Consider the following 13,130-nt stretch of genomic DNA (forward strand, 5'->3'; position numbering starts at 1 on the left):
AGTGATAATAAACATACCTGATCATTGCATTGTTACAATGTTCAGTTAAATAATTGTAGTTGTGTTGCCAAATAAAGAAAAACAAACAAAAATCATGGAGCTGTAAAAAAAAATTGGAAGTTATACATTGAGGATGACTCACTTTGCTATAACAATATAGCACTGAATGAACATTCATGTTTAAATTGAACTGCAATCGGCAATTGTTATAATTAAAAATCAACAGTCGAAATATTACAAACAGCTGACGCCTTCCTTCACCCCTGCCTGGGAATGATAACCATGTCCATCCATGTCAGAGAGTATCACAGTTTAAACTCTCTGATACACGTGCTTAGCAAATGAAAACACAAATCAATATTGCACATGTACTGTTCACAGTATACCAGACTCCACAAAAGTGAAGTTCCAGCCATGTCCTAAAGAACGAAACAAAATTTGAAAAATTGACCCAACTTGAAATTTTAAAAAAAATATTATGCATTCTACGAAATGTTGTGTAGTTCACAGAAAATACAATTTATCGCAGTAATGTCAATTTATAGAATTAATTGGCAATAATGAAATTGGCTTCAAATGGTTGCAGTGTTCTGAAATGTAAATAAAACTGAAAAAAGAAGCAAAAAGCATGCTTCTTATTTTTATTGTGTTTATCACAATTGTGATAGTTTCATGTCTCTGTAACGTTACTACAAAACTAATTTTAGGGACACTGTAATACACTAGTTATAGGCTCCATGCTTATAGCAATGTGCTGCTACAGGCGGATACTATGAGAACTGCTTGTAGGTTTGTCATCAACAGCTGTGTGTGCTCTGTGTTGACAGCTGACTGCTGACTGCTGGAAGATTCGAATAGGAGTAATTTTATGTGCATTTATTCAATCTTTCATACAGTGTTGGCTTTAGATTAGTATTTTGAAAATGCCAAAGCAGTCCAGCAAAATTATGTGCTGTGTTTTTGGCTATAATAATAAATATTGTAATATAGAACAAACTGTGAAGTTTTATCGTTTTCCATCACGAACTCACTAAATGGATTTGAAAAGACGGATATTAGGAGTAAATCGGAATGAGTAAATTTAAATTAAGTATTTGGGATTTAAGTATCCTAACTAATAGTAACTATTACATGAATTGTCTAGATTCAATTTTTACACATTTTCATGTTTTTATACCATTTGAATCTGTATAATGAATTCTAATACCGTTTTAAATATTGAGGTTGAAAACCTGCTCAATTTGGCTGAAATAGAACGATGAAAATTGACTTTAGTTTCAAAATCCTTTATAGAACGTAAAACTTACAAAGTTGTTAGAATCAAAATCCACTATGAACAAAAGAACCAATCGGTGATGGTGATGGTGATGATGATGATGATAATGATGATGAAGATGCGGTTACATGCCATTATGGCGGTCATGCATTCTGTTGTAGCTTAAATACGATCCTGTTGTGAAAACGTAGTTATGTTTTTCGTTGAAAATCGCAGTAAAAATGAGCGAATTTAGTGCACATGCTTCTCTTGTTCCACTGGATAGATCCATAAAGCGACAGAATCAAAGAGAAAACTGGAAAAGAAATAGAATGCGCCAAGATAGGTAATTAATACAACCTCCAAGTTTGTTTACATTCGTATTTTTATGTACCTACTATTATTGCAGTCAACATCGATGCGGTAATTATTTGGCATTTTAATTGTCACAGGTTTTCTCCCGTTCCAAGCACAAGACGAAAATATTCTGGTGTATAACATTATGAATGACTGATATAATGCAGTTCCATAAGATATTTTATCATTCTAAAGAAAAATACAAGAGGATAATTGTATTACTACTCGTGTAAAAAAATTCAAAGAGTGGATTAACATTTAAATACAATATTCGTTGTTCGTTTGCAGGTTCCCTAATTCCTATTTGGAAGATAAAGGTTTCCCCGGAATAAAAACTGTATTGGAGCAGAGCAATGCAATTTTGATAATGCCACTTTTTATGAATGAAGGTCAACCTTGAATCATTGTTATATGTGGGGATCCGCGTGAAACTGCACACTGTGCTGCTAGATGATCAATATCTTTTGGGTCCTTTCTAACAGTGATCTAATGTTGCCCAATTTCACTTGTTAAAATAGCCCTTCTCCTGTTTGCTTCCTTGTGCAACACCAAAGCAGTACCAGTAGTGCAAAACTTCTTATGAAGTCTATTGACTAGTACATTTAGGCTGGTATTCATAGTCGACACTTTCGATTAAAGTGTCCTTTGGAAGACGCAAAGTATCACTTTTCCGTTGCACAGTCGACACTTTGGTGCAAAGGAACACTTTGGATGAAAATGTAGTTCCGACCACACTTTGAGCCGAAAGTGGCACTTTGTATAAAAATGGCGGACGTCTTGGAAGTTGTCGAATTATTAGAACGTGCGGAAGAGATGGCACAATTAGTGGACAATGTACAAATTAGAGATAGGCCTAAAGACAATCCCGTGGAATTTTATAATGATATAGAATTAAAAAAAACGGTTCCAATTTGATAAAGAAACTTATTGAGATTGCTTATATTTTCGATGACTGGTTGACAAAAACGAATAATAGACGTTTGCCAGTGCCTCCAATAATACAGTTATTGACTGCATTAAAATTCTATGCTACAGATATGTACCATACATATATATATATATATATATATATATATATATATATATATATAATATTATAGTTCAGGTATTTCTGTAGTAACATTCGTATATTTATAACCTCAATTCGATGAAGTGATATGTAGGTAAATATGCCTATATAACCTACTTTTTATTACTGAAACGAATTTTTTAACTTAAATAATATTAAACTAACTTCAATCTAATGTAGGCATAATTATTTTAAATTAGCATTGAGAGACCTCACGTGCCTGCCTTCTAAGCAGATTCCATAATTATATTGGGTTTAAAATGATTTTGATTTTTGTTGACTACCTGTATTTTGAGATAAGATTTATCTTGATGTTGATATAATCATTACTGTTTTGATACCGGTAATATATATTTTCACGCCGGTAAGCAATACATCTACTGTCTCTAGTTCATGTGCAGTCATAACCTCACCATGAAAAGAGATCTCATACTATTAGGCCTATTTTGTTTTGCATTATAGAAACATTTGGCATTCAAAATATTCCTGAAGGGCAGGCAATAATGGAAACGAGAGAGAGAAAATAGTAGTAGTAGTAGTAGTAGTAATAATAATAATAATAATAATAATAATAATAATAATAATAATAATAATAATAGGAGTAGTAATGTGTTTATCTCATTCTTTTTTTACTTCTATTCACTATTCACGAAAAAGACAAAAATGAAAATAACGGAAATAACACGATATATCAATGAAGCAGATACGTATAAAACCTAACCTAACGATATAAATTTAATGATTATATATATATATATAAACTTAACCTACTCAGTCCAACTTAACCTAACTATATAAACTAATAGAAGATATGTAGGCTACAAAATCTAACCGAACTGTATAAATCAGTGGAACGGATACATACATAATCTAACTTAGCGACATAAATCAATGAAAAAGATATGTACAGAACCTAATCTAACTATATAAATTAATGGATCAGTTATGTACTGTACAAAACCTAACCTAATTTCACCAGCAGTATCACTAACTATTTAATAAAATGTTATATATCTGAACTGACTGAAATAATCTAAACTATCGGCAACAAAAACTAGAAACTGAAATAAAACAACTTTAAATATATATTTTCTTCCTCGCGCAATCAATAGGCTCCCAATTCAAATCACAAGCATTGTAATTTGTAGGTTATACGTAATTAATTTGTTATTGTTTGTTCACTTGTTTTGAAAGGCATTGTGGGACTTCTATTACCAACCAAATTTTAACTCTACACTTTGCTGGCGTAAAGTGACACTTTGTGAAGTGCACTTCTTCAATCGTCTATGAATACCACTAATATGAAAGAGCCACTTTCGTCAAAAGTGTCACTTTGCAAAGTGGTGATATAAAGTGTCGACTATGAATACCAGCCTTACATCAGAAAATGTTCTTATTCTGTAACTTATATGATCTATACTTAGCAATTAATAATACGCGCTGTTCCTAATTTTTAACCAAAGAATGGAATGTAGCCGTTCGATCTTGGTGCACTCCTCAATGTATAAAGTACTTATATGTATCGAATATGAATGAGGTCTCGCCCACCTCATTGCATATTACATGACTAGTGTGAACTAGTCAGTTTGTTTTATTATCATTAAGTACGAGAAAAATTCGTACCGGCACCGGGAAACGAACCCAGGACCTCTCAGCTGTGCGCGCTGAGTGCTCTTAACCAACTGAGCCATGCCGGGACATGATCCACGACACCGGCCGAACTCCTCTCGTAGTATTATGTTACGGCCTTACTACCTGCATTCAAGACGATACACATCATGTATATACAGGAGCGCATATTAAATGACTTTATGGCCATATTCAACAACAGTTTCTGAAAACTGTTAACATTATATATATGTATCGAATATGAATGAGGTCTCGCCCACCTCAGTGCATATTACATGACTAGTGTGAACTAGTCAGTTTGTTTTATTACCATTAAGTACGTGGATCGTGTCCCGGCATGGCTCAGTTGGTTAAGAGCACTCAGCGCACACAGCTGAGAGGTCCTGGGTTCGATTCCTGGTGCCGGTACGAATTTATCTCGTACTTAATGGTTATAAAGTACTTACATGAGTAATTATCTGTGCAGAGTAATGATGTGTTGTAGCCTGCCTCCCTCCCTACTTGTTACAAATATACGTAACACTTGAGAAATATGTTAATGAGGTTTGGTGAAATTGGCCAACAATTAGAAATATTAAAACACATATTAATGAAATCATTTTATATTCAAACTCATATTATTGAAATTGATTTGTTTACTTTTTCATTGTTTGAAGTTTGAAAACAAATATATATGTATTTTTATATTTTGCAATAATTCATATTTTTATTTCACATTTCCCTGAGGTACCACTGGTAGGGCTCATACACCACTAATGGTACGCGTACCATAATTTTAGAATTGCTGCATTACACTATTAACTTGTTGCTTGTAGCTTTGTAATGTTTATGAAACAGGCCCCTGAATGCAGTACTAGGGAAACTGACCATTTCTCTAGTGATTCGTCCTGGACTTCTCGATTGTTATGTTGGTAATTATAACTAGTGGGGAGGGGGGTATAAAATGTGTTATACACTTTCACTCCTTGATGCAGCGTTCAATGTGGATCCGCACACTAGCAATATTATAAGTATCATCAACTTGATCATGTGTTAATGACCTTTATTCATAAAGGGTGGCATTACCAAAATTGCATTGCTCTCCTCCAATAGAGTTTTTATTCCAGGGAAACCTTTACCTTCTATAATTTGATCTCCTGGTTCTATGCGTTTCAAAATTCCACAGTCATTTGTGATAAAACTATCACTGGCTCTACCTCAATAATATTTGGAAATTAATGTTACCATACCACAAGATGCAATTCCAATAAGAACTTTTGCAGTATATGCAGACTTATAATTAGAGTATCTATATACACGCTGACTGATTTCAGGAGGTTGTTCTGTTTTAACTTCAATGCAGTCAACAAGAGCTCTACAGTTTGGATAATTATCCTTGAAAGCAGTAGGCAATGTTGCATTAATAGTATATTTGCTGGGCCAGAACGCAAACTTTTTAGTTACCTGTGCAAGTATAGGTAAAACAGATTGGAACATTATAGAAATAGTACTACAGTGAACATTGAAAATTACAGAAATGGCAGAAAATGGCAAGGCTGACATAAAAGTCTATTTTATTTACTAATTTTGCGTTGAGCAGTGTCTAACAGTAAGTTCAAAAATAAATTTAAAAGGTCTGTGTTAACACCAGTCAGGACATTTAATTATGATTCATTAGCAATTTAACTATAACCACTATATTCTCTTTCTTCATATGGGGAGTCAGGTTCATACAGTTTACTAGCATACTAGGTTTAGCATATAAAGTGTGGAAAGCTCATATACATGGTTGTGTGCTGAAAATGTTCACGTAGAACTGTTGTTCTTGTAAATTCAATACATGACCACTTTATGCAAGTAAACGACCTTTCTTAGAAGATTACTGTCATATAAAATACTTTGAAATACCAATGATATTGTGACTTTTAATTCAAAACAATAATGTAACTTTTATTGTCACAACAATAATGACTTTCTATAATTGAATTTAAACACTCCCGTCAACAATGGGTATTCCACTCCCCACAGCAATACAGTATTCGTTATTGCACTCCACAGACGACAATGACAGTTCACTTGGATTATTGAGAACAACAATGTACTCCTAATCTCAACTAATGTTCACAAAGCACTATTTACAAACAAAACTGTCAGTTCACAGTTCGTTTGCCTTGGCTAGTTCTTCTAGCTCAGTCACTCAAATTCACAGTATATCGAACCCAAGACTTCCAGAGACAGTCCACTGCACTCGAACTCAGGTCCCCCAACTGCGGTCCACTACACGTCGAACCAAAGACTCCGGATACGCCGCATTCGCCAGGACGCTCCCACAGTTGCAGACGCACTCAAGTCAAACCCAAGACTTCTGGAAACGCCGCACTCGCCTGGTCGCTCCCACAGTTGCGGTCGTCCTCACGTCGAACTCCGGTCTCGAAGGCTGGTTTCCACGCTCGCTCATGGCTGCTCCACAAACGCTGTATTAGTCCCAAATGAATACTTTGATATGAAAAACATAATATCCCTTAAGGGGACCAGGAACCTCTATCTTAACACATGTTAAATTAGTGATATTTACTGTACCTTTTCTTTAAAACTGTTGGGAGTAGAACAATGGAACTTTTACAGCTTATTTCTGACACTGTTATAAGTAATCTGATGGAAGGATTTTCAAAAATAATACTATTTTATAAATTTATGAATTTTTTTAATATGTGAATTTTTACCTCATTTTTTACTATATTATTTTTCAAGAAATCTGCTTTAAAAAACAATTATTAAAAAAAAAAACTCCTGTGTCAATTTATGCTACAAAACCAACTAAATACACACAGAAAATATGAAATAAATCTAACCATTAGAAGCTGTGAAATTATAGTACACTTTATAGAGAAAAATGCAAACTTTCGGAAAATGGCTACCAAAGTTGTCAAAACACCTCAGCTGCATAATCTTGATCTTAGATAAACATTTTAAAAATGTATTTCCATAATAATAATGTACAGTAGTAGCAAAAAAACCGAACCGACCCTTGTAGCTGATTTCAGAGCCTTGTTCACTCCAGAGCATGATAGACTGGTAACTAAAATTTTCGTGGTTTGAATCCTGCCTGGGAAGGAAACTTTTTTTTTGTTCCTAATTCAAATTTATTTCCAATATTTTTCGAATCCAGCGATATTTTACTACTTAATTAACTTATTATTCCCATAACATGAATTTTACGAGCAGTAGAAAAGTATTGGGAATAAATTTGAATAAGGAACAAAAAAAGAAATTTCCTTCTCAGGCAGGATTCGAACCACGAAAGTCTTAGTTACCAGTCTGTCGTGCTCTGGAGTGAACAAGGCTCTGAAATCAGCTACATGGGTCGGTCCGGTTTTTTTTTTTCGCTACTGTACATAAATGATATACCGCTGGATTTTTCAGAAAATATAAATCAATAAAAAAAATAAAAAAAAGCAGAAATTGAAATTTTGAGCATATTACAGGATCCCATTCCCCTTAAATGTTCTATTCAACGACAATAACAATTCTGATTTTTACTCTTATCATTAGAGAAAATATTTTACAATTAGTTTTCTTATGGATTGAACTCAAAATATTTTCATTATATTACAGAAAATGATAATGAGTTACTGTATTTACAAGAATGTAAGACGATCCCTTATTTTAAAGCAACTTCCTAAGAATTTTCTTTATTTATTTATTTTTACTCAGCAACCTGGCTATATACTATGTAATGTAAAAATACTGATTTTGAGGGAGGGTAACAATATTCCTTAATCTGCTATTTTAAGATGTCCCCCCTCCCCCCAGATTTTCGGATTCGAAAATTCGGAAACAACCTCGTCTTACATTTGGGTAAATACAGTATCCCTTTGCAGTTTTTCGATAGAATGGATGGCTTTGTTGCAAATTAAATAAGATTTTTTTCCTGCCATTACGAAGTCTGGCAACACTATCAGCAGTTAATAAAGGGACAGAATGCTGCTATTCATATCTGAGTTCGGTGTATTTGTAGGTGAGCCAGTGATGTGCTGTTCCTGACTATGTAGACTTTTAGCCTAATTTTCTAATTAACCATACACTTAATCACAAAACGTATAGTAACTTTTTAAAATTCAATGTAAAGTACTATTCTATTGTCCCCTTCAATCTGCGCAGTTATCATTTCTGCCCTGTAGATGTAAAGGCTCATTTTTCAAATGATTTGTGGAGGCCCTTGTAGCTCTTTCTCTAGTTGGTTGTACATCACAAGTTAATTTGTTAGTGTACTCTGATCCTTTCTTTCTGCGTGGCTTTTCGATTTAATTTTTAAGGTGATGATTTTCATTAATAATATTTTCTACATTCAGCCCCTGTGGGATGTTTTTTTTTTTTTATGAGGTCCAATAATGTACATTTCCTGTTAATGCTTTAATAAACTCGTTTCAGCTGTCTGTTGTCCTTTTAGTTGCATGTTTCAAAGCATATGGTAATTCTGAGAGAGTCAACGTGTTCAGAATTTTAAAATAGTTTTTGATCTTACATTTCTGACTAATATTCTCTTTCTATTATGCCTGTGAGCTGCAGGAATTAGGTAGTTTAGTTTATTCTTTATTGAGGAAATATACGAGCTAAAGTAGTCAGTGAAGTTTAATTGTTCATGAATTTGTTTCTTTATTGCAATGTTTATTCTCATTGACGTCAACCCTAAGAAGAAGATCATGTCATAACTTCAGTTTTGTTAGTACATAATTTTATTTTATATTGATTTTGTCCATATCTTGTACACTCCATTGTATATAGACTATGTTACTCTCATCTGAGAAATTGTGGATATTAAGGGGAAACTCAACAAAGAATCTCGTTTGCAAGTTTGCTTCTAATATTCTCAGTATCTCATTTACGTACAGTAACATAATCTAGTTGACAGTTAATTAGTAACAAAAGCAATATTTCTTGTCCCTAACTGAGAGTGTGTGGTGTGATGCCATTATACGTGTTAACTGCAGTAGGAACCACATTCGATGTATGCAAGATAAGCTAATACAACCTGGACTGATATAATAGTTTTTTTTTCTAATGATGTGTACTAGATTGTTCATCATTTTCCCATATGTAGCCCATTGTGCAGACCAATTTACTGACAGAGTTGTTGTCCAGGGTGTGCCATAGAAGACTGGTCTACGTTACATCCACGATGAGATATAATGTGAATGTTTGTTAGGAAGCCACAGGAGAACCGGAGTTCCTGGAGAAAACCCTTGTGTTACCTGATCATGGGTTTGCCCAACACAAGTTATAAATCAGGAGTATGCCAGGGATCCACAGGATTATAAATCCAGCACTCTAGCCACTGGACCATCATGGTGACTGACATAATGCATTTTACTATGATGTACCGAAGTACATATGGAGTTTCAGTGCAGTAATTCTGCATTTCCATATGGTGAAGAATCTGTAGAATAGAGAAACGGAGAACCCCGGCCACTTAGTCATTCTTAATGAGTGCACCTCTGTACTTGGACATTGGGACACATACTGTGACATGGTACGCGAGGGCAAGTCAACAAAGGGGAACACGGTAGGACTTAAATAAGAGGGATTCAATCCAGCATCAGAACTTGAATCTGCTGTGGCTTAGTGGACAAAGTGCCAGCACATAAAACTGGAAACCCGGCTTCAAGCCTTGGTGCTGAAGAGAATTTTTCTCTATTCTACCAATTCTTCACTTCATGATATAATACATTTTAATGAATTAATCTTCACTTTAATTTTTATTGCTTCATAAGAGTTTTCAAGTATTCGAAGTATACATTGGCTCATTAGCTGAGAGCTTCTTCAGCAGGTCTGCTGTTATCGTTTTTATCTCCTCCATGGACTCAAAAATGTGTCTCTTTTAATAAACTCTAATATTTGGAAATTATGAGAGAAGTTCAGTGCCCGCCATTTTATATATACAGTGAAATGCCAGTATAACGAACTTAAGGGGATACTGTAATTAATTTCGTTTTAGTGAAATTTCGTTAAACAGAAAATTGATTAAATTTGCCTACAAATTGTGTCCCATATTATACAGGGTGTAAGGGGTACAAGTGCTGTCCTTTTCACAGTCGTCGGGGACTGTCTACAGGATCAAAACTTAGGTTCAAAACTTGATAGTTTTCCCAGAAAAAAATATTTCTTCTCTTATTTTATTTGCATTATACTGCTTATATCGTTAGTAAAGTTACGAAAACAATTACATCAGTAGGTATATCTAGCAAAGAGTTAATATTAATTTAAATACATATTTGTGTGTTCTATTACATTTTCGTGAAATTAAATAAAATTGCATGCTTAAATTTGTTAATATTCTGAGGTGAGAGACGTGGCAACGTGTTCAGCACGCAGTACTCTGCACAGACATACATACATGTCATCTGAGTTCAAGCTCCCTGTCCATAGGTCTACTGCTGAGCGGATGACAGTTCAGTACCAGGTATTCGATAAATAACTTGCAATGTCATTCACAGTTTAGGAATATCATATGTTATTAATGCATGGAGAAAGGCGTCATAATTCAAGTGAGGCAAGAAGGTGTACTGTCAATGTTTTCCGCAATGAAGGTTACCTGATCGACGAACTATTGTAGCGGTTTCTCAACAATTATTAGAAACTAGGAGTCTCTTATCTCGTTTCGAAAATCACACAAACAGAAATTTCTTTAAAAATGATACTGCTTTATGGAAGTGGGAGAGATTAAAATGTTGCATTTAAAAAAAAGTTTGTGTGATTTTGTGCAGCACGTTCAAATTATGTCAATACTATGTTTATTATAGAGAGACCTACTGCCTAGTACCAACCTTGTAATAAAATGAAGCTGATACAATATGAAATTTATCTTGTTGGTTGTTAAAAAGTGGATGGCTGTGAAAAAATTACGTTTCAAAGATTTTATAACGATATTAATAAATATACCATAACATAATAACAATAATAATAATAATAATACAAAAAATTAAAATACCGATAATGTAAATTGTAAACAATTTTAATAATAACCCCCCCCCTTGACAAATTTCTGCGTATAAGACAGTCTGTTTTCTACAGCAAGTCATATAGTCTCGTTGATGTGAATGGCAGGCACTACTATAACGTTTAATTAATAAATCAGTGCTATGTAAAATCATCTGTATCCATGCATGAAGATGCACGCATGATTTTTATCTCTTAAAAAGCTGTTTAGATTTTGATGACCTTTACACTTTTGAACTTCGTACTCTTATCTATGCACATGCTAAAGAATGAAATTGGTGTCAGTCTTTGAATGTTCAGTGACCTATGTGTAGCATTGCTAATAGAAAAACATTTGGAAGCTCATCAGTTCCAATTCATAAAGAAATATACAAACCAGGAATGGCGTTTCTAATCCCAAGTATGTTAAGCATTTTAGTACAGAACTTTAGAATGCTAATTGAACATCCAGGATTTGTGTTCTGTGTGTGCACTTTTCATGCATACATTGCCTCCCATCATGTGCCATCTTGCAGCACGCTTTCAAGATCTATCTCAGTGATGTAAATAGTTGATAAACATGTGAAACTTAGTTTTGTTACATCAAAGCTCTAGGTGGTGTTGGTCATGCAGTCTTAATATAGACCGTCAGCCTCTCTTCAGTTTTTGGATTGATTTTGAAATGCTAATTTTTAGAATGCTTTTGTCTTGTTCTTCATTCACTGTAAGTGTTGTGCCCTCATTTTTATGAGACATTTTCTCTTTCACATAGTTTTAATGTTTTCCTTACAATGTGATTTCTTCAGTGTTCTGATCTTGTGAATACTAATAATGATCTCAGAAATCTTAACTTTTCAGTTCTGGTTTTTAAATATTCCCTTGAAATAAAACACATCTGTATTGTTTTTAAAATTTATTCTGTGATCTTAATTTTGTGCTATACCGGTTAATGTGTTTTCCATAACTACACTTAATAAAATTGTTCCATTGATTTTGTCGAACTTCTGTAATTCCACATCACAGTTATTTGTTTTGAGTAATGTCATATTTGCCACTGACTAATGTCAGGAATTTTTTCTGATGTTTGATTTTCAGTTCCTTTGTATGCTTTTACCACTTTAGTCTTGGAAGTGCAACTTTCACCTATATACTTACTATATGTATTATGTGGAAGTGTACAGTACAAATGTACTTGTTATTTTTTGTTGTTTGTGTGTCTTTTATAACATATATTTCTAGAGGACAGTGATTCTACTTTAATTTCAGATTTGATATGTAGTTTACTCAATCCTCGAACTGACGTGTTACATTAAATTATTATTTTTTAACTGTATTTTGCTAAACACGTGGTAAAAAGAAATAAACACACTGTACTTCTGTATCCTGTTTGCTGTATCTGTTCTCGCCTTCGAAAGAAAGAGAAAGAGCTACTCACCCCTCTCTTATGGTGAAAGCAGGAGTGTAGCAATGTCACCTGTGGACATAGTGATAGATTGTGACTAGCTGTCGATCATTTCATCTTCATTGGTGAGGAGAGAGTCTTGTCAATTTCGTATGTCCTACATTTATCTTTAATGCCTTTAGTGATTTCATACAACATGGGTTTAATAGAACAGGAATCATAATCGCAGTTGTGTTTACTAAGCATTTCTGCATAACTGTTTTTAGAGTGGAAGAAATTTGAGCCTTATTTAGTTTAGCTGAATTGTAGGGGACATTGTGCATTATGATAACTGAACTGTGAGGTATGTTTGGAAGAATGCATTTAAGATCTTGTTTTTAAAGGCATTTCCGTCCATTTCTTCGTGAATGTCTTTTGTTGGCTTCTATTCGGAGAACAACAAGTTGTTTGGGACAAATCCATAC

The 13,130-nt window shown here is 34.0% G+C and overlaps 1 protein-coding gene across 4 annotated transcripts in view; it reads left to right on the top strand.

Moving 5' to 3' along the window:
• MED15 (mediator complex subunit 15) overlaps positions 1-13,130 on the top strand; it is a 92,153-nt gene that overhangs the window by 38,641 nt on the left and 40,382 nt on the right. The window contains exon 1 of one of the 4 annotated variants that reach the window (XM_069841465.1): positions 11,584-11,685. The exons of the other annotated variants lie outside the window; for them this stretch is intronic. Coding sequence (XP_069697566.1) covers positions 11,592-11,685 — 94 coding nt within the window. The 5' untranslated portion in view covers positions 11,584-11,591. Of the gene's footprint in view, positions 1-11,583; positions 11,686-13,130 lie in introns of those variants that run through there. 4 annotated transcript variants of the gene reach the window in all.

Source organism: Periplaneta americana, chromosome 12, assembly GCF_040183065.1.
Source record: "Periplaneta americana isolate PAMFEO1 chromosome 12, P.americana_PAMFEO1_priV1, whole genome shotgun sequence".
Taxonomy (NCBI): domain Eukaryota; kingdom Metazoa; phylum Arthropoda; class Insecta; order Blattodea; family Blattidae; genus Periplaneta; species Periplaneta americana.